The sequence below is a fragment of the Dipodomys spectabilis genome, unplaced genomic scaffold (genome assembly GCF_019054845.1).
Source record: "Dipodomys spectabilis isolate Male_0828 unplaced genomic scaffold, ASM1905484v1 ptg000015l, whole genome shotgun sequence".
NCBI lineage: Eukaryota > Metazoa > Chordata > Mammalia > Rodentia > Heteromyidae > Dipodomys > Dipodomys spectabilis.
The window spans coordinates 14,240,947-14,264,464 of NW_024870692.1; the positions used below are offsets into that span (position 1 = coordinate 14,240,947).

Consider the following 23,518-nt stretch of genomic DNA (forward strand, 5'->3'; position numbering starts at 1 on the left):
AAATAGTTATTACTCATCATTCCAGGAAAAAAAGAAGTGGGAGAAGAAAGCAATGAGTAAGTTCATAGGTTTTGACTATAGTCCAAAATTATTTTACAGTTCAAATTAATAAGTCACTTGTGTGCACAATATCATTGGATATATGCAACCTCTTAGAAATGTGGTCATACTGTATTAAGCATAAATGAAATAATGAATCAGTTATAAAAGACGCAATACTCAATCTTCCTATTACCTTCTGTAACTTCCCTTCCTTAACTCACTGCTGGTTCTGAAAACTGATTATACAACTGAAATGAAAGATCATTAAAGGAACATACAAACATCCCCTATTACTTAAAGAAAAGCCTGGCTATGGAGCATTTCTAGATGGGATTTCAGCAAGAAGTCAAAAGTAACCTTTGCTGCAGGCAAACTTTCTTTCAATGCTCTGTTGAATACTGATGAAGAGAGACTTATTTATTATTCTCCTAGAGAATAAAATTGGTTTCCACTGTACAAAAAAAATTCCAAAACCCTCCATCTTATTGTGCTATATAGTATGGGCAGCATTTCCAGGACACTGACTCATTATAAAAGAGAACAAACTGACCATGTTTAACACAACATTTCATTCAAGATACAAAAGCTGAATGTTAAGAGTTTCTTTCTTCTAATCTTAGGATTGAATTAGCAAATGACTTCCTGCAAAGGGGAAAACAGCAAATACTTTAACTGTGTAAGCAACACAGTCAACTGGAAATACTCATCTCTGTCATTTGAATGTGAGAGTAGCCATAGGCAATACCCACATATAATGGTTGTGGCTGCATTCCAATAAATGAATTTACTAAATTTGAATTCTATATGATTTTAACACCATGAATTTTTTAAAACTATTTAAAAATGTAAAAGCCATTCTTAGTTTAGGTAGTAGGCTGGTCCATCAATTACTTTCTAGTGGTGAGTGATATATATCTAATACAAATACACTATATATACACACTTTTTTTTTTTTTATTGCTGAGGACTGAGCTCAGCTAAGCAGTCTTCTACCACTGAGTTACATTCATTGCCCTTGATCTTTTTTTAAGACACAGGGTTGTTACGTAGCCCAGGCTAGGCACAAACTTAGAAACCTCTTGCCTAAGCCTCCTGAATGCTGGGATTGCCCGCAAGTACCATCACAGCCAGCTGCAAAGTATTTCTGAAAGCCATTGAACGTCCTAATTTATACATACATATATAGAATGGAACTTTTATCAAATAAAGTTGAAAGTTAACAAGAGAAAGTTTTTTTTTGAGAAAGTTTATTTCTATAATAAAGTGGTTAAGTTTCAAATAAACATTTTAAGATTGAAAAAATAAAAAATGAAAGCACTTTCCTTAAATAAACATCAACACACATTCGACATTGAAGTATATTTAGGCACCCTAATTTACCAAAAGTAAATTACTCAAAATTATATTTGAGTTCCAGGAGCTGTAGGATGCTCACAGCAGTAATTGCCATTGCCCTTGCTTTCCCGGGTCACAGCTCGCAGCACAGCTGGGTGCACAGACCTGGCAAAACCCTTTCCACATCTGTGTGATAGCAAGCATACCAGCACCAGTGCAGCTACCTCTGCAGTGCTGATGTGGGTCTGCTGAGATGCAGTGTTGCCTCAATACACTTTATATTAATACAAGGTTATTGCTGGAAGGCTTGATCTGATTCTGAGGAAGGCATGGCCATCATTCTAGGTTCATGACTTGCATGCTATGTGGCAGGGGTCAGAATAAGGAGGCAGCCCTGCCTGATACTTGAAGTAGTTCAAGATACCAACAGGATATGATTGGCTAGAAAATTTAAAGATGGGGAATAGATTGATAGAAGAACGAGTTGAGATAGAATGAATTCCTAAGGACAGAATCATGTTTTCAGAATATGGGAATAATTTGTGGACAATATGCAAAAGTCTTTGGGTGATTTGAGGAAAAAAAATGTCTTCCTAGGGCCATTGTCAGAGAAAGCTTAGTAGGCCAAACTTTCTATTTCTTTCACCAGTTATACCTATTAACTTCTATCAAAATCCAAGCCATTCTACTTTCTTTAGAAATCCAATTTAATTTCATCCTATAAACAAGTACCATGTAAGTGTTCGAGCAAAGACATGGGGCACAGTAAGGCGAGTAAGATCCTGTCCTGACAGCAAGGAGGCTGGGGTACAAAAGCATGAAGGAGACAAGGAGAGATAGTTTGCTAAGTGTGACCATGGGATAAGGTAAAAAATACAATGAAGGGCAAAGGAAGGAGAGAGGGGGAATTCTCTCTTAGAGGTTCAGGAAAAGCCCTCCTGACTGGAGCAACAGATGTGTTTGTCTGACATAGCTCAGATCCCTCCTTGTGGATACAGCAGTACTGCCTTTGACTCAGAGGCCTAGTTTACTCATCCTTTGTCAGGAGAGGATGAAGTGGAGGACAGCAGAGGTAAGAATGGGAATACCAGGTGTCTTTGCTGACAACTTTAGTCAAAGTAGGAGTTCTCTTTTAAACCTCCTTTGGTCTTTTTGCTATGTGAAAGTACGGAGCTCCTTACTTCTTAAGCCACTCAAAAGCATCCTGACTGATGCATTCCATTAGACTGTCATGACTGAAAGTTCTAGGGAGTATAGGCATCATCATTTAAGATATCTAGTACTCGGGGCTGGGAAGGTAGCTCAGCATGCATGAGGCCCTGGGTTTGATTCCTCAGCACCACATAAGCAGAAAAAGCCAGAAGTGGCGCTGTGGCTCAAGTGGTAGAGTGCTAGCCTTGAGCCAAAGAGCTGAGGGACAGTGCCCAGGCCCAGAGTTCAGGCCCCACTACCAAAAAAAAAGGTAAGACTTGCAAATTGTTACAGTTAAGGTAATTTTACAAAGTCTACTTATTTGTTACTTAACTTAAAATGAAGATTTAACTGGGTGAAGATGAAAGAAACCACTTCTGAGCTGGACTGGTATAAGCAGAGATAGGAAAACACACTCAGTAATACCTAACAAGGACAAGAAATTATGTAGAGAGAAAATGAGGCTAAGAAAATAAGGAATATAACTATTTCCAAGTAGGATATGATGGAACTCTTGAGCACATTTCTCCAAGGCTCAATTTAATGTGTTCTTTACTCAACTTGTATGTAAGGATGATCACTTATTCTCAAAACCACAATGTAATCTACAATTTTTACATTTTTAAAAACTGACTTCTCACCAAGGATTAAACTTAGAAGTCAATTATTTCTAATGGACTCCAACATAACCATTTGCTGTTAGTACACATTTGCTAGAACAATTTGTATCTGGAAATGTGAATGATCTACATTTTGCTCTGGATGACTAAGCATTCTAAGCAAATGTAAAATTCTACTATCACATTTGCCGTGCTACATAGAACAAATACCACCAGAGCATTCTCACTCAGACAGCTGAACGCTGGCCCCCTGGCCAAATGAAAATTCAGTGTCTAAGTGGGAAACTCCCAGCAGAGCTTTTCCTCAGCCCAACAGAAATGGGCCTAGACCACTTTTTGAAAACTAACAATAATTATTCCAGGAAGTCTGGAGCAGGCCCAACTAGTTGCTGGCTTTTGAGGGAACTCTAAACCAGGTGCTGATTAAATCCAGTACATTCCAAACTAGACCCAACATACCCAGCATTCAGAGACACAAAGAGACTGTACCTTTCCACATGTAACTCAGTCAATACTGTGGGAGCAACCAGTAAAGCAACCAATCTGCTTTTTCTCCTTTAAAAATAGGTTTAGAGCTGAGAATATAGCTTAGTGGGAGAGTGCTTACCTAGCATGCATGAAGTCCTGGGTTTAATTCCATAGTACCACATACACAGAAAAAGCTGGAAGTGGCACTGTGGCTCAAGTGGTAGCCTTGAGCAAAAGCTCAGAGATAGTACCCAGGTTCTGAGGTCAAGCCCCAGGACTGGCAAAAAAAAAAATAATAATAATAATAATAATAATAGGATTAGTTGGGTTTTGTTTATATACAGTAACCTTTATCAATTTTAGAGTGAATGTGGCTAATGCAAACAGTTGTATATCTATCACTCCTATCAAAATACGGCATTTCTATCACCCCAGGTTCTCTCATTATGCTCTCATCAGTCCCCCTCCATGCTCCTAGCTCCTGGGAACCACCAATCAATTTCAAATCCCTACAGTTTTGCCTTTGCCAGAGTGTCACATGAATGGAATCTATGATATGTAGCCTTTTGGCTAGTTTCTTTCATTACCATGATGTAACTGGCCACAAGGCCCAAGGGATTGAGGCACAATCAGCGAACAAGAGAGAGACAAGAGCTGAGCTTGGAGAAGTGAAAGTGGCTTGTGTGCAATACCAGGCATGTTGCATTTTACAGTGTGCATGATAGGAAGTCACTAAAAGGCTTTCAGCAATTGAGTGATATGGTCTGATTAACTAAAAATATAATTCTAGCTATTTTATGAAACGCAGACCACGGTAGAATGGAAGCAGAAAAATGAAAACTAGTTTAGAGGCTAATGTATTCACCAAGGCTAAAAATGCTGGTGACAAAAGTAACACCATGGCTCAAAGTGGCAGCCTTGAGCACAAAGAGCTCAAGGACAGTGCCCAGGCCCTGAGCTCAAACCCTGACCAACAAAAATAAAAAAAAAAAAGGTGGTGGCTTTAAGTAGAACAGAAATACTGGTAGTGGTAAAATATGGTCAGACCAGAGAGGTTGTTCAGGAATTGCTGTCGGGACTAGGAGTGGCACACTGGGGAGGAGGAGACAAAGAGGACGTGAGCAATAGGAGCAACGTGGAACATTTACCAGGGCAAGTAGGGAAATGACTGGGAGGATGGAGGAGCAGGTTTGATTGGGAGAGGTGAAAACTTAAGAACTCCCTAAGTCTGGACACATTCAGTACATACACGTTCCCCTGTGCCCATTTTGCACCCTTGTATTTTACTTTGTCAGAGAATTTTCCGTTAACTCTTTAATACCATCTGTGAATGCACCTGAGAGAACGCATTCAGTCTCTGCATCACTGATTCCTAGAGTTACACTTACAGACAGAAGATAAACTTAAAAGGTCCAAGGCAGCAGCACTCTTACACTTCTCTGCTTCAATTTCTGGATAGGTAAAAACCATCTGAGCTTAATGAGAGGACTACCTATAGATTTTATGTATTTTTTTTCCAAATCTATTGGCTCAATTGCACTGGCTCAAATGAATTAAGAACTGGTCCTTTTAATTATCATAACTTTCCTTTCTTTAAAGGATTTTCTGCAGAAAAAGCAGCTAGTGGTCCATCTTCTCCACCCGACAAGGTCAAGTTTACCCTGTTGGTGTAGTGGAGGAGTGAGCATCTGTCTGCATCAGGATGCAGAACAGATATTGATGCACCATGGAGAAAAGCGCATGACATGGGGATGTTCACTCCATGTCCACTTTCTTTGGGGAACTGAATTACCCAAGAATAAAAAGAGGAGCCCACACTCCTCAGTGTGCTTCTGAAGCCCCCCAAAGTAGCGTTTGGTGCACAGCACTCTGACTTGAGTTGCAGAGCTAGAACCTGACCAATATCAACACAACTCTTGAAACTTTCGTTTTTATCTCAACTTTGTTTTCTACAATCTAGTTTAGCTGTATTTGCTTTAATGTGAAAATATCTATTTCATTAGCACAACATAAAAAGCCAAATTCCAGATCGATGTAGCAGAAGTCCTTTTGGAAATACCATTCTCCTGCAGCTATTAACAAACTTGTCTGTTACAAAACATCTCCACCAAGGACAGTGCAGTGCCTGGAGGAAAAGTGTTTTTTTCTAACTTGTGAAAATGCCACATGAGCTAAGGGTAGCTCTGGACTTTGAGTCCCTTGGCACATAGATTTGGCACAAATTTAAACCCTCTTTACCAGGTCATAGATGAAGGCACTGAGTTCCCAAAGAGATGAAGAGATGAGGTTCCACAGCTAGCTCACGGCACAGTTGAGTGTGATCCTCTCTCCATTCCCTTCCAGTGCTGTTTCCTGCACTAGGCTACCTCTGCTAAGAGGATGCCCTTTTCACATGTGTGGTTACTGACATATTCTTTCACTTCTCTGTTCCTCTTCAGAAGAGACCTTTCCAGGATGGGATTCCATATTGGTCTGGCTGTTTGCGTCTGCCAAGAGTGGACTGAGGGAATGGTGTTAAGAGTGTTAGCTCTTAACTCTACACACGCATTTGCTAGCCTGTAAGTTCCATGAGAGCAGGAAGCACACAGCTCATGTTGTCACTCTGCATCCTCAGCACACAGTATGTGGCTGTTATAGTTTCATTCAGGAATCATATGACTATTTATTAGCTGCTTTAAGTTATGTCTCATATCTACAGTACTGCCTTCTGAGGCTAGGGCACACATTAGTGTAATAAAATCCTGAGAAACACTAGCTTAATCTCTAGCCATTTTCTAGATCAACATGCTATTTCTGCTTATTTTAGACTCATTTGACTAGAACAAAAAGTTCAGCCGCAGAATTATAAAATGATAGTACTAGCATGGACTTACAAGCTTCTTCCAAGTTCTTCACTTAACATTCCAGGAAACTGAGTCAGAGTGAAATGGCAGAATCTACCCAGGTAACTATGGCTACCTTACACCATGATTGGTTCCTAAAACTCAGATTTTTTTTCCCCCTGAAAGCCAATTAGTTGCTCTTTCATGAGCACTACAAAATCTCTCCACCAATCAACAAATGATCATTACAAAGTCACAATGTCAGAGACATATGGGCTGCAAGGACATACTCTTAAAAAATGTTCACCTAGGGGGAGACACTCAAAAAGAAATATATTCATTACCTGACTTATGTAACTATATGTAACCTCTCTTGTACATCACCTTTACAATAAAAGAAAAAAAGTTCATCCAATTCTTGTTTGAGTTGGGCAATGATAAATTATGGGTTTGAAAAGATTCATCTTTTGTAGTACTAGGATTTGAACTCAGTGCCTAGAGCTTGCTAGGCACATGAGCCATACTCCCAGACCTTTTTGCTTTTTTTTTTTTTTTTTGGGAGGGGGGGGTCCAGTGGTGCTGGGGCCTGAACTCTTGGCCTGGGCGTTGTCCCTCAGCTCTTCAGCTCAAGGCTAGCGCTCTACCACTTGAGCCACAGCGCCACTTCTGGCTTTTTTCTTTTTGCTTATGTGGTGCTGAGGAGTCGAACCCAGGGCCTCATGCATGCAAGGCAAGCGCTCTACCACTGATCCACCTTCCCAGCCCCTTTGCTTTAGTTTTTTGCAAATAGGATCTTGCATTTTTGCTAGGGGCCAGTCTTTGATTTGTAACCCCAGTTAAGCATGATGCAGTACCTGGGATTTCAAGTAGGCACCACCATGCCCAGCCTGTTTGTTGAAATGGGGATCTTGCTTGCTCTCTGCCTCCCAAGTGGCTGGAATCATAGGCATGAGCCACTGCATCTAGTCCTGAAAATATGCACTATTACATTCTTTTATTCTCTCCATGCAAGAGGTAGTACTTGAAAGAGAAAAGAATGTCTGAAGACTATTAGAAGTATTTGAATTATTGAGAAATGGATGTGAAATGAGTTATGCCTGTTCTGAATATGGTTATTTTAGAAAGCATAGCTGGTTAGTCACAGAGTAAACTGTATATGTCTATTTACTCTGGCTGCAAACTAGAAATTCTATGACCTACATCATTAGTTTAGTCTAATGTGTTGAGAACTTTAATTAAAAATATGTCTTATCTTATAAACAGGATATATCCCAAACAGCTATCCAAACAATCAAAGGAATGTGTTTATTAAGAAACAATATAGTTTCATGTTTTCAGCTTTTTTTGAAACTAAAATTTAAAATTAAAAATGTCAATACTGGGGCTGAGAAGGTGGCTCAGTGGTAGAGTGCTTGCCTTGAATCCATGAGGCCCTGGGTTCGATTCCTCAGCACCACATAAGCAGAAACAGCTGAAAATGGTACGGTGGCCCAAGTGGTAGAGTGCTAGCTTTGAGCTGAAGAGCTGAGGGACAGCGCCCAGGCCCAGAGTTCAAGCCCCACAAGTGACAAAAAAAAATTCGATACAGGAAATTGGTTTTAATAATATCTCAAACTATGGAACAAAGTGATGGTTCTGAAGATTCACATGGTTATTTTATATATAAAACAACACTTTTCGGCAGAACCACAAGATTCAATGTGATCTCCATTGTTCTACTGACAATGCCTCTCAGGTATAATTATGAAGATAAGACTAGGACATTTCTTCCTTATAAGAGAATTCTCTACTTAAATTAGTAATAAACTGCAAACCAAGATGTCTAAAAGAATTTGAATCACCTAAGACTTCTGATTCCCAAAACAAGTAATTCTGATTTTTCAAAATTCTAGCAAATGGCGTTTGTGGATAAGGTATAAAGGAAAGCAAAGTATGTGTGTGTGTGCACATGTGTGCGTGTGCATATACATTAGCCTCCATGTAGATGACCCCCAGTTTCTCAGCTGGGCCCTAATGCAGCAAAATGGCAGTGGCATATTATACCTGGTCATGGCTGGCTTCAATGGAGCTTCCAATAGGAAGGAAAGTCATCTGCACAGGGGCTAGGGTCAGACAGGTCACACATTCTTTGCCACTTTGTCTATCACAGTAGTGAACCTATAACAGAACACACGCAATCTGCTGAACACCATTATCTGGAGGGACCCAGATGCAAAAGGTCCTTTTGCAAAGGGAATAGATTTTTAAGAAATTTCCAAATGCTTTCTGTAGGACACAATTTAAATATTTCAAATCTTGTAGGAACCCTCTAGTAACTATGGAAAATATATTAATTCTATTTTGAAGTCTTGAGGGAGTTAAGAAATGCTATTTACTGTAGCTAGGTAGAAAAAGTTCACAGATAACTATCACATCTATTTTTAAGCTCTAGCTTTTCATAATGCATAATGCATAAAGGACTCAAGCATAAATAAAAGTTCACTTGATCCTAATGGAACTTTGCCAACCTGAGTTTACACTCATCTTTAACTATGTAAATGTGGCTGCCACTTATTTAGTAGTGATATTCTTCTGTTTCTACATTATGGTCCCTACAAAATCACCACTATGTCACTATACTATGTTTGGTTTGAAATTTTGACATTATAATTAAATTAAGTTGAAATGATTTGCAAAATGCAGACCAAAATAAGATTACCAAGTTATTATTTTTCTTTTAGTGGACTACAATTGACCATCATTAAAACCACATGTCAGACACTTGATCCAAGTGGGGCATAACAGGGTCAGAGAATAAGTCTATCTTCTCACTAAGAAAATACTCAGTTTATCTACTTCTAAAAAATTCTTTCAGTAGTTTGAAATTATAAACTAACAAGTTAACACTGTTTTGACAAATGTACCTATAAAATAGAATATGAGATTCCTACTAATCACATTATGAAAAGGAAAACTTTTCTTATTTATAACTGTTCCATTTGTTAAATGTAAAGGCCTAGGTAAAAAAAAATTGAATTTGTGAGGAAGAAATTTAAAATTTATAAAATTTCTTCTATGGGATTTTATTCTATCTACTTTTATTACAGAATATGGAATGTACCAATTTTATCACAGATAATGTGAATTTGGAAATTACAGTATGAGTTTTAACATAATGGCTTTTTAAAGCCAGTAAGATAGTTAAGAATGAACATCATTTTCTCTAGAAGTAAAGAGATTTCTTCCTGGGAATACATAAACAATGTTTAGAGCTCGAATCAAGTCAATATAAAAGGCCTGTTTCATAAGTACAATAAAAACTCTAGGAAGTTGGGGGGGGAGTACAATGAAGATTTTGTCATAAAAAATTTCCTTCTAGTTTAACCTTAGAGAAAAAGATTTGACAACAGTCCTAATTCATTGTATTCTACCTCCTGAGCATTCTAGAGCACAAGGTATATGAACTCAAGAATGTAGAATTCTTTATTAGGCATCAGCAAGGTATGATGAGAGAAAAAAATCAAACATTACATAATAGGTTTAAGAAAAAGCTAATAAATGGTGATACTTTAATAGCTTCAGTTTTCATGAACTTTATAGACATAAAATATTATGACAAGATATGTCTATAATATTTTGTCTATAAGGTAGTATTATAAAGTATGATCATTTTTCGTGTGTGTTTGCCAGTGCTAGGGCTTGAACTCAGAGCCTGGGCACTATCCCTGAACTTTTATGCTCAAGGCTTGCATTTTAATACCTGAATCACACTCCACATATAGCTTTTTGGTAGTTAATTGGAGATAAAATTCTACAGGCCTTCCTGCCCAGCTTAACTTTGAACTACAATCCTCAGATGTTAGCCTCCTGAGTAGCTAGGATTACAGACATGAACCACCAGTGACTAGCTCACCTTTTAAGATTTAACAAAATGTGAACTATGCATTCCATATCATTCTCCTAAATACAGAGAATGAACACAATTCTATATCAACTGGCTAATTACAGGTCTCTTCTTTCTTCTAGAGAAATGAAAACTAGAACAGGTAAAAATATAACAAGACAATTCTAGTGAAAAAGATAAACTTCAAAATGTTTTCATCAGTGGCTCAGATACCTTTGCTGGAAGATTTAGTTTTCTCAGAATTGTAGTCAATTCACAATGAGCCTGCACAAATCTAGTACTATACTGTGTCCTGTGGATAGTCAATCTTAGTGTACATATGTAATACCTACATGAAAGATAAATGTGAAGGTGTCAAGCTCCAAAGACATCACAGCACTGGTACTAGCTCAGCATTTGGATGCTTAGAATAGAAAATTTCCCAAGGTCCCAAAGCTATGACTAGCCAGATGACTCACAGAATGTATAGGAAAGAATTCTGTGGTAGCTTCCTAGAAACTTAAAAAAAAAAAAAAAAAGATTTTGGGTGTGAGCTTCTTGTTTTTACCCATTTGTGCCAATGTTTGCTTGGAATGGAGATATTATATTAACATTTTGACATGAGGAAAACTAGACATGGCCAGGGAAGAGCTGGAAGGAAACTACCAGCCCTAGATGAAGCTTATACACTTTACATGAGTAAGAATAACCTCTAATCTGCTTGTGTCTCTGCTTGTGAGAAAACTCACCCTGTTAAGATTTTTTCTATTGTCTAGTCCTGATACCAAAACCAATAGCCAATCACAAAGGAATTCCAGAGAGCTGCCAATATTTAGGGATAGGCCTTATTCCCCTCCCTCATGCTCTAGAAGACTCAGCACAACTAGTCAACACCAAGAACATGTGGGAAGAGGGAGTCAGAGGGAGGGAATCATCTGGTTGCCAGCGGTATGAGGAATGAAGTTCATCTAGTAGAAGGGGGAGAAGATGGTGGGAATAGCTACACAAGGCTCTCACTGACATTTTGTTCACTGGAAGAAGGTTTGCTAAGAATGAGCCTGCAGTCCCCTCTCCGTTTGGGGTATGGAAATATATGCAGATACTGACATCTGAGAGTATGTTGAAGGGGTCTTAAGAATGAAGTATACCTAAAAGAAACAAAAAATTATGAAAGAAGGCATGTTTTCCTCCCATCTCCGCCGTCTTGTAGGAAAGGAAAGAAAATGTTGCCAGAAGCCAAGGACTACTAGGGTCAACCAAGTAACACCAACCAATGGAGTTAGTCAAGGGCATGATGCACTGACAAAGCCAAAGGAAAGATGGCTACCCATCAGGGTCAAGGGGAGCTGGGAAAACCACAGGTATCATCCATAAGGAAATCAGCAGTGACAAAACCAGGTTAAATGTGCCGTCTCTCTCTCTGTACCCCCCCCCCCCGTCTCTCTCACATACACCGCTCCAAGTCTCCCAAGATTAGAGGAGTAAGGTCATGAAACAGAAGAGGTGTGGAGAAGTGTCTCAGCTCCAGACCAAACTCTCTCTCCACGAGCCACATGGTCAACGAAGAGGAGAAAAAGAGGACACTGTACACTCCCCTCCTTCTTGGCTCTCCCTAAGCCAAAATGAATAGTTTGCATATGAATTTAATTACAATGAACTGGAGGAAGACTTACTTATTCACTCATTCATTTATTCATGCTGATTGAACCTAGATCCTTGTAAATGATAGGCAAATGCTCTCACTCCCAGCTCTTATATTCCATTTTTAAATTTAAATTTGAGACTTGACAAGTTAACATAAGCATAGAAGAAAGCAGTGACTGAAGAAATACAAAAACATTCTATGTTTTCTACTACTGCACTGAGACTAATATACTGAATAAAAATATGTGGAAAATATAAACTGTTGTTTGAAGACCAATTTCAAAGTAAACAAAACAATAATATGCTGATAAAAGGACCTACGAAAAAAAGTATTTTACATACTTGACATGCCCACTAATAATGATCTTAGAAAAGAGAAATTGTGAATTAAAAAAATATGTGACATTTTGAAATTCATCTTTCTAAATGTATGATTCAAATAATTAGCAGGAATAAGAACTCTTAGGGCATTGTTTAAAGTAATTCAAACAATGTATCTTTAAGAGTGACAGAATATTTGCTAGAACAAAGCTGTGCTTCTACAATTATGGCCTCTGATGACATTTACAATGTCATAGAACCTGGATTTTGATGAAAGGAAAAGGAATAAAGATAGTTCTAAAACATTACAAACTCATTTTCTTACATTTTTCAAGATTTGCTGTTCATAAATCCTATCATTTTGCCACTTTCAATCCTCTAAAATGTGAGCAACTGATGTTGTAACTGATGTTGTAATACTTGTTCTGGAATTATAACCCTATCAACAACTATGAATTATTGGAAAAAAAAGTTCCACTAAAAGGTAACTCATGCTTTCTAATATGTCAGTTAAATAACATGGCTTTGTTTTAAAATTGCAAAGATATAGTAACTTTTTGTCTTAAAGTAAGTTTTCTAGTTTGATTTGCAATTTAATAAGCCCAGACAAGATATTATGCTTGTACATTCTGTTATCTAGAGAATCTGAAGATTTTTCCCCCTTGATTTTTTTCTTGCATTTTTTTTCTTTTTTCCCTTTCAAGGTTTATCCCTTGTTGTCACTGTATTTTATTTTGGTACCTTGTGTATTATATATGCATTTACCTGAATAAGGGAAGGGGAACAACAGAATGGTGAGATAAAGGACAAAGGAAGAACCAATGCAACAGTGATACTCACAGGACAGCATATTGGAAATGAGCTGCACAACTTCAGGAAGGGGCATGGGGAAAGGGAAAGTGGGAGAAAATGAGGGAGGGTGTAACAGTGTTTGACAAGAAATGTATTCACTACCTTACATATATAACTGTAACTCCTCTGTATATCACCTTGACAATTAAATTAAGAGGTACAAATCACTGCAACTAGCCATACAATTTAATAAGTAAAATCCCATAAGTCTTAAAATAATTTACATAATATGCATGAATGTGAATTTTTTCAAACCCATCTTATCCAAAAACAAAAACAAGAAAGTCCACAATTGTTGCAGGTCTGCAGTCCCTCGATATTGCAGGACTACAAAATTCCAGTAATGTCAGCAGGAAACTGGTTAAATGCCTGTCCAATGTGCTGAATCGCCACCTCCTGTAGGACAAAATGAGGAGGCTTTGGAAAAGTCAGTTTAAAGAAAGTAGTCCATTAGATTGTTAAGGTGAGATGAAAGGATGAATGAACATTAGTATATAACAGAATCACCATGTCAAAAGACATTAAGTCTGATAAAGCACACCTTAGGCTCATTAACCAATAGTGTACTTCACAGAAGCCCGCACTTATGCCACCATGATTGCACAGAAGCCCTTCCCAGAAGAGCAAAGAAAGCCAAGAGCCAAAGCTCAGTAATAAATCATAGCATGGCCACAACAGGATCAATTCTTGCCACTGGCACGGCAGCTATAGCAAACACCTAAATCTTTGCCAATACCATGTTCTTAGTGAGCCATAAAACAGATGGGTTTCGGGCAGGGAAGGTGGCTCAGTGGTAGAGCGCTTGTATGCCTGAGGCCCTGGGTTCGATTCCTCAGCACCACATAAGCAAAAAGCAAAAAGCCGGAAGTGGCGCTGTGGCTCAAGTGGTAGAGCGCTAGCCTTGAGCTGAAGAGCTGAGGGACAGCGCCCAGGACCAGAATTCAGGCCTCACGACCGGACCAAAAAAAAAACAAAAAAAACAGATGGGTTTCATATTGACCAAAATAAAGAGATTAAGTTGGTCTTAAAGCATTTGTATTTTTTAAGATTACTTGATAATATGTAATATATAAATTATCTTCTTAGAGTTAACTATCTCAACTACAAATCTACATTCAGTTCTATCTAATAAAACATATGCATGAATGATGGCATACATATGTATGAATTAATGTAATGAATTAACACATGTAATGAATTAATTCATAAGTGAGTGAAATTAGTTTATGAAAAGCATTTTCATAAATATGTATGGTATATATGTGCACACCGGAAGGAAACTAGAACGACACAGAACTAGAGGGAATCAGGGAAAAACATACAACAGCAGGACCCATCAACTTCACTGGACATTGACCAAAATGAACTAAGCAACTCAATGGCAGTGATGGGAGGGAGGGAACAAGTGGGAAAGAGGGAACAGCTGACACTAAGCAAAACAAAAGAAATGTACATATCACCGATGTGGAAGAAATAACTATTGCAAAGCTCATAGAACTCATAAATGGTATAGACCATGATAGACAATTTGTCCTATGAAAGTTAGAATGTGTTTGTGACTTTAAGCTTCACTATCTCAAACAATACTGTGAAATTTGAAAAATTATGTAACCACTTAATCACAATAAAATTTTTTTAAAAAAAGAAAAGCATTTTCATAAATATTACACCAGTATATAATAATAAAATATTTATAACATTCGTATTTATACATTATTTATATATTATATATAATATTTATAATAAATAATATTTATTTATTTTTTGTGTGCCAGTTCTGGGACTTGAATTCAGACTCTGACTCACCTGTGTTTTACTGGCTAACTGGACAGAGAATCTCAATGATTTTTCTCCTGGGCTAGCCTCAAACCATGATCCCCTGGATCTCAGCTTCTTGAGTAGCTAGAATTACAGAAGTGAACCACCGGAGCTCAACTTGGTCCTCTTATTACTATTATAACACATCCTAATATAATAACACAACAACTATGATAAGATGTATAATTTTAAGAATTAGGATGTCTGTTCAGATGTCTAAAAATTTCCCCTCAACTTTCTTATATCCATTTCTTTGTAACACAAATGTCAACATATACTCAACATTCTCAGTCATACTAGTGTTTGAGTTGGTGAGTAGTCTATTTCACTTTGCATGTAATGTGCCATCACATTAACACCTCAAAGGGATAGGAATAAATTAATGAATGAAATCACATTTCACAAACTGAGACTCAACTTAGAATTATCTTTTCTATCTTTTAGAAATTCTATGCTTGGGAACTGCTTTTAAAATTACATGTTTATATTTGGTGTTCAAATATGACATTGATGTATAAAGATGTATTTCTAGTACAAGATGTATTTCTAGTACAAGACTGGGAGAAAATGAGGTAAGGGGGTGACACTGTTCAAAAAGAAATGTACTCATCACCTGACTTATATAACTGTAACTCCTCTGTATATCACCTTTGCAAAAAAAATTATAGATAGAAGCACATCTATCACATTTGACTAACCACCCCCAAGATATCACAAATGGTAAGATACACTGTTAGCATTGATTTTTTTAAACAATTATGTTTCTACCAGAAAAGAAGCCTATTTTTTGAGTAGGATTATAGTTATGAACTGCAGGCAGGCAGAGCCAATATATAACAGTATTTAAAATGCAGTGACACTCTATGATACAAAGATTGTTTATGACATCTGCTTCCAGACAAAATGGAATAAATTAATTTTTCCTGGCAAGTATGAATAAAGGCTCTGGATGTTATACATAAAGCAAGGAAGAGAACTCAGAAGGGTAAAGTACCAACTGGAATTTTAAGAACTCCAGGAATAACATGGTTGTAAATTCTTAAGGTTTTTGTTTACCTGGACTGGGTGCCAGAGAACCCAGCAACTTGAATATACCCATGGGTATTGTGGGAAAAGAAGAAAAAGTCTGAGGAATAACCCATTCTCTTGTCATCAATAAACCAGAAAAGGGATACTCTAGCAGGACAGAAAGCTTCCAAAGACTGCTCAATTCTAGGCAATCACCATGGACCCACTCCTACTCCTAAGGGCAAAAAACAACTGGGAAACCTATACTTTCACCCTCTGGACTATACCGAGGAAACCCATCTCCCTTGGGAGCACAGTGAGAGAGCAGGACATATGCATTTCTAGTTAGTACTAATGAGGCCTCTACCTCTCTTTGCCAAGGCAGGGCCAGAAGAGACCTAAGAGATACTTTCAACATCACCTAGCTGTAATAAGTTCTTTTCCCCTAAGCCAGGGTGTCAAATGACACAGTGAAAAGCATAAGCTCCCAGAATCAAAATGTTTCAATAATTAACTGGGTCCTAGCAGGCTGAACATGGGAAGATGGTTATTACCAGCCAGCTCAAGCAGAAAAATTCCCCCCAGATCCCTTCTGAATCCATGGCTGGGAATAGTAGCAAGAGCCAGATATCCTTAACTCTGTGGGAAACTGAGCTTGGAAGTGTAGAGGCAAGCAGAAACATCCAAAAGACAGGAAGTATAAAGAGGAGGATTGCGGTCCAGTCCTGAGCCCAGCAGGAAGTGCACATTTTTCCAGTATTTAAGAAATTGCCAACCCACATTTTTTTTTACAACCAGAAAAAATATCCTTGAGGGTTGCAGAGGAACCCAAAATATTCTCAAATGAAAGGAAACCAATCACTGATTTTTTAATGGAGCTACACTAACATACTAGCTAAGCTCATGAATAAGAAAGATGATGATAAAAATAGAAATCTGAGAACTTTATCACGAAGAACAAAAGCAGAAGAGTAAAAATGTAATTATAGTAGACTTCCTTTTCTTCCTTAATTTTCTAAACTCCAATTGACATGTAAAGTAAAAGAGATAGGAGACTGAGATCCATGTTTGAAATTAACCTGGGCAGAAAAGTCCACGAGATCATAAGTATCTTCCAAATAACCAGAAAAAAAAATCTGGGCTGGAAGCAGGGCTCCAGTCATAGGTCAGCAAGTGCAATGCCATAAACTCAAACCTCCACGCTGGCAAAAAATATAAATAAAAAAAATAAAAAATTATTATTTATATATAGCATTTTCTGTTTTTTTCAATGTATACAGAGGAAATACTTAATTATAAACTGAGACATATAAAGAACATCTAAAAGGGCACATTATCATTTCTGTGACATTCTTTTTTTTTTATTGTGAAAATACTGTACAGAGGGGTTACAATTACATGGGCAAGATAATGAGTACATTTGTTATCAAGCATTGTAGCCTTCTCCTTTGTTTCCCCTTCCCATCCCTTCCCATCCTCCCCCTTCAGGCAGCAAGGTGGGTCATAGTCATGGCTGTGATCATAACTACCTGGGATGTAGCCATCAGGAGACTCATACTTCAAGGCCGGAATGGGCAAAAAGTTAGCAAGAAACCATCTTAACAAATAAAAAGCTGGGAACTATGATACCCAACTGTCATCCCAGATATGTGAGAAACATACGTAAGAGGACTGTGGCCTAGGAAGGCTTTGGCAGAAAGCAATACTCTATTTGAAAAATAATAAGCAAAAAAACTAGAGATATGGATCAAGCACAAGACCCTGAGCTGGGTGCCGGTGTCTCACGCCTGTAATCCTAGCTACTCAGGAGGTTGAGATCTGAGGATGGAGGTTCAAAGCCAGCCCGGGCAGGAAAGTCTGTGAGACTCTTTATCTCCAATAAACCACTAGAATATGGGAAGTGGCACTGTGGCTCAAGCGGTAGAGCGCTCACCTTGAGCTGAAGAGTGCAGGGACAGCACCCAAGCCCAGAGTTCAAGCCCCACGACTGACCAAAAAATAAGTAAGTAAATAAATGAATAAAAAAATAAAAAATAAAACATGGAAAAAACTTAAATTTTATCATGAAAAATATCAGAAAAGCATTTAACTGTATTTAATATGGGATCCTACACTGGATCTTAGACCAGAAAAGGGATGTTATCAGGAAAACTGGTATCTGAATAAGATCTTTAGATTCATAGTATTATATCATCCTTAATTTCCTGGTTGATATTGACAATTACATTATGGCTATTCAACTGCTAACATAAAATTCAGTAATTGTTTTCTACTCTAGAAAAATACTACTATCACTAATTCAACTTTCTCCGCTATCATATGTAATAAGATGCTATCCCAAAAGGATGTAATAAAAACCTAAATACCACTGTATTAGCTATTTTTTTTCCAATATTAGATACAGAAGTTGATTGTGAGCAATAAGGACTACTGTCCCAGAATCCAAGAGAAGACAATGTTTAAGAAAAATGAAACACAGATACTGGGAAGGTGGCTCAGTGGTAGAGTGCTGGCCTTGCATGCATGAGGCCCTGTGTTCAAGTCTTCAGCACCACATAAGCAGAAAAAGCTGGAAGTAGCGCTGTGGTTCAAATGGTAGAGCACTAGCCTTGAGCTGAAGAGCTGAGGGACAGTGCCCAGGCCCACAATTCAGGCTCCACAACCGACAAAAAAAAAAGAAAAAAAAAGAAAAGAAAAGAAATACAAACACAGAAATAGTGGGATGAAGGGTGAACAAATTCAGCAGTGATACTCACTAAACATTATATTGAAAATGAACTTTGCAACTTGGGGAGGGGACAGAGGGTCGGGCAGGGAAAAACTGGGAGAAAACAAAGGAAGAGGTGACACTGTTCAAAAAGAAATGTACTCATTACCTGACCTATATAACTGTAACCCCTCTGTATATCACCTTTACAATAAAAATAAATTTAAAAAATAAAAGAAAATCAAAGTTCAGAGTTTCATCCAGAACAAGTATCTCAGAAAACAAAATCCAAAAACACTCAGAATGTATCCCAGTCTACATAATATGTGGTACATATGAGTGAGAATATGATCTGTAATCACTGGACCCAGAGTAAGTAGGAAAAGGTAACTCATGCTTGTTAAAAAAAAAAAAAAAAAAAGGCAATCAATTAGAGGTCAAACTCAATTATACAATCTGTAAGCTGGGTGCTGGTGGCTCAAGCCTGTAATCCTAGCTACTCAAGAAGCTGAGATCTGAGGATCGAGGTTCAAAGCCAACCTGGGTCAGAAAGTCCGTGACACTCTTTTTTGTTCTTTTTCTTTTCTTTTTCTTTTTTTTCGTGAAACTCTTATCTCCAATAAACCACCAGAAAACCAGAAGTGGCGCTGTAGCTCCAGTGGTAGAGTGCTAGCCTTGAGCAGAAGAGCTGAGGGACAGCCTCAGGCCCAGAGTTCAAGCCCCACAACCAACAAAAAATAAAATTATATATATATGTGTGTTTTATATATATATATATATATATATATATATATACACACACACACAATCTGTAGTACACAGAAAAAAAGTGAACAGTGAAAACTTTAGTGGGTGAAGGAGAAAATGGAATTAGTGAACTTCTTAATCACTAGAAATTTTATAATCTGTAGCAGAGGGGGGAAAAAAGGAAGAGTCACAGTAATCTGATTATCAAAGATGTATGCAAATGAAGTCCCAAATGTAGAGGTGGGAAGAAAAAGAAATAAATGAACATTACTTGAGGAAAAAAAGAACCAAAATTTCCCAAATGTGGGCTAGGAATGTGGCTTAGTGGTAGTGTTTGCCTAGCATGCATGAAGGCCTCAGTACCACATCAACAGAAAAAGCTGAAAATGGCACTGTGGCTCAAGTGGTAGAGTGCTAACCTTGAGCAAAAGAAGCTCAGGGACAGTGCCCAGGCCCCGTGTCCAAACCCCAGGACTGGTTAAAAAAAAAAATCCACATGTGATTGAAAGTAGTAAGTATGCACATTTCAGAAAGCAAGTGACCCAGAGTCAAATGGTGGCCCTGAAAAGATGCCCAAGGGTTAAGTCCTAGTATATTTCAATGTGACTTTATTTCAAGTCAGAGTCTTTACAAATATTATTAAAGATTTCAAGATGAGATCATCCTGGATGATGTCAACACAAAGAAGAAAGCCTTGGAATGAATTCTTGAGCCAAGGAACACCAGTAACTGCTGACAACCACAAGAAGCTAGAACAGAGGCACCAAAGGGATTCCACCTCAGAACCTCTAAACAGAACCAACTCTGTTGACCCTTATTCTAGACTTCTGGCCTCAAAAACTGGCTGAAGATGAATTTGTTGTTGCTTAAATTAATGTTTTTAAATCAATTATGCAATGAGTATCTTCATATTTATAGATTTCTCCATAATTTGAATTACTTTCTTTGGACAAATGGCAAGATTACAAGTGAACAATTAGTAAATAAATGCAATGAATATTTTTAAAAATTACAACTCTAACTTCTAATGGAAAAATTAATTCACGGCACCAGAGCCTTTAGCAAATATTAATAGAAGATTCAGATAATTATTTTTGAATGAGTCTGGAGGCATCCTGTACTTCGTGCTCGTATGAAATTCTAGTCTTGCCAGCTGGAGATGGCAGAACAAAATGTTGACGTCTGGCAGAAGAGCTAGGCATTTAAGGAAGAAATCCTAGAAGCAACAGAGCTGCAAATGTGATGCAATATCAAATCTGAATATAAGCCCTACCCTATCCCAACTGACTGCTAACATTTACATACACAAAGGAGACTCAAAAGAACTTGATCTAAAAGCAAGCAGAAAACAACAATTGGTTGAAATTTGAGTATGCAGTCTGTAATCTCCACAGAACTCAAGTGACTGAAGTGAGATATAGTTTTACTAGCTTGAAGTAACAATGGGCCTGAGGCTAGCAAGGGTTACAAAATTAGGAGGTAAATCCTAGAAGCTACAAGAGGCAGAGAGTGAGCATACACTCAGCACATGCAGTGGAGCATGTGGAGCTAAACAGTATCACCACAGAGAAGACATTATATAGTTTTAGTTCAGGTAATTGAAATTTTCAGACCAAAAAACAAAACAGAGAGACTAATCTAAAAAAGGAAAGATGATGCAGATTTGCTACAACATGTTATTATGTCCATGCAGGAAAGAGTGAAACACAGGAAGAAGGTAGTCAATAGAAACTGACTCCTACAGGGCCCAAATATTGAGATTTAGTTGACAAAACTTCAAAGCAGGTATTATTTTTTGAAATCCAAATGGAAATGTGAAAGAAAAACACATAAACTTTCTGAAATGAAGAATTTATTATATGGAATCAAGAGAAAATTGGATAAGATAGGGAGATGAATCATTAAGTCTGACTAATGATTAAGAAAGATGAATCAGCCAGGTGCTGGTGATTCAAGCCTGTACTACTCAGGAGGCTGAGATCTAAGGATCACAGTTCAAAGCCCCAAGCAGGAAAGTCTGAGATCATCTCCAATTAACCACCAGAAAACCAGAAGTGGCATTGTGACTCAAGTGTTTAGAGCTGAAGAGCTGAGGAACAGCACCCAGGCCCAGTGTTAAGCCTTACCACTGACAACAACAAAAAGAATCAACAGAAGAAATTTTAACCCAAAACATTAAAGAAAAAATTCCACAGAGCTGAGAGATGTGTAATATCATTAGGTTCAATACATATGTAAATAAAGTTGTAAAGGACTAGGAAGAAAAGGGGTAGAAAAGATTTTTGAAAAAACAAGATCAAAAACTCTCCAAAACTGTTTTAAAATTATTTTATGATTCCATGTACCCATATGAGTCCTAAAACCCCATTTGATGAAATATCATAGGCAAACTGGTGGAAAACAAAAGAAAAACAGTATCTATAAAGCATATCATACACAAAAATTAATTTCATACAAATTTAACATAAAACATAAAAATGACAACCATAAAATGTCTACAAGAAATCATAAGAGAAAAATCTCTTGAGATGTTGGGGTAGTGAAAAGTTTCTTAACTAAAACTAAAAAGGTAAACTACATAGGGGAAAAATAAAATTTTCCTAAGTGAAAACTGCTGCTAAAAAGCAGCAGTGAAGATTTTGAAATACATTAAGATTTTAAAAGGACAAGATATAGGCAGAGAGATAATATCTGAATGCAGATGACTTAATATCTGAATGCAAGCCTGACTCTAGTACTTGGAAAGATAAGAGCCAACAGGATTATGGAGGCTAGTCCAGGCAAAAATTAGTAAGATTCCAACAAAAAAAAGTGTGGTGATCTATGCTTCCCACCTAGTGGGAAGCTCAAGTAGGAGGCTCACAGTCCAAAGATGGCCCCGAACAAAAATGAGATCCAATAGGAGGGGGAAAAAAAAAACCTAAAGCCAAAAGGGCTAGTGGATGAGGCTTAAATGGTAGAGTCCTTGAGTTAAAAAAAAAGAAAGAAAGAAAAAAGCCAGGCAGTGATGGCTAAGCCTGTAATCCTAGAGACTCAGAAGGTTGAAATCTTGAGGATCACTGTTCGAAGCTAGCCCAGGAAGTAAAGTCCATGAGACTTATTTCTTTGAACTGTGGTTTTAGAGCACTAGCCTTGAGTGAAAGAGCTCAGGGACAGTGAAAGTCCTCAGGACAGCACTCAAATTCCCAAGTTCAATCCCCATTACTAACCAAAAATAACAACAAAAAAAGAAAAAAGAGAAAAAAAACTATAAAATAGTAAAAAGAAATAAAAATTGGGTAAAAGGTATTCGGTTTACAAAAACATACAAGTGACCAATAAGCACAAATGAAGAAGAGAAGCTAGAATGATTACTCATCAGTGAAATACAAACTAAAATATCAATGCCATCCACTATACCCTCGATAGGTATAATATACTGAATCCTCATACATTGCTGGTAGGAATCTAGTGACAGAACACAGCAATAAGAATCAGGGTTTTAAGTAAATTGTAGGTACACTTACCATATGATCCAGCAATTCCACTCCAGGTATTTTCTCAAAAGAATTGGAAATATGTCAACATAAAATCTTGTTCATGAATGTTCACAAATCACATTACTCATAATAACCCTAAAGTGAAAACAACCCAAATGCCTATCACTAGATAAATTGAGAATAAATCTGTGGTATATATACATAGACAGGCAGGCAGACAGACAGATATAGAGATCTCTCTCTATATATATAAATAAATGTATGTATATATAGCCATACAATGACTAGCACTTAGAAATAAAAAGGAACAAACTACTGGTTTACAAAACATGAATTGATGTCAGAATATTATACTGAGGGCAAGAGACACAAACTGTACTGTATGATTTTATTTATGTGAGTATCTTGAAAAGACAAAACTAATCATCTTTATGTGAGAAAATATATTACAGTTGTCTGGAGAAGGGGATGTGGGGAAAACAGTAAAAAGATGCATAAAAGCATTCTTGCTCTATAATAAGGGGGAGTCCATGGAATAGGTTTGTTGGAATGAGCAGAAATCCTTTATATGTTATATCCCACAAACTGTTCTTTTTCTTAAG

The 23,518-nt window shown here is 37.4% G+C and overlaps 1 protein-coding gene across 4 annotated transcripts in view; it reads right to left on the reverse strand.

The window, feature by feature from the left end:
• Positions 1-23,518, reverse strand: part of Stau2 (staufen double-stranded RNA binding protein 2) — a 266,184-nt gene that overhangs the window by 90,064 nt on the left and 152,602 nt on the right. For 2 of the 4 annotated variants that reach the window (XM_042665969.1, XM_042665994.1), the window contains exon 12: positions 8,522-8,635. The exons of the other annotated variants lie outside the window; for them this stretch is intronic. In XM_042665969.1, the coding sequence (XP_042521903.1) occupies positions 8,522-8,635 (114 nt within the window). The remainder of the gene's footprint in view (positions 1-8,521; positions 8,636-23,518) is intronic. 4 annotated transcript variants of the gene reach the window in all.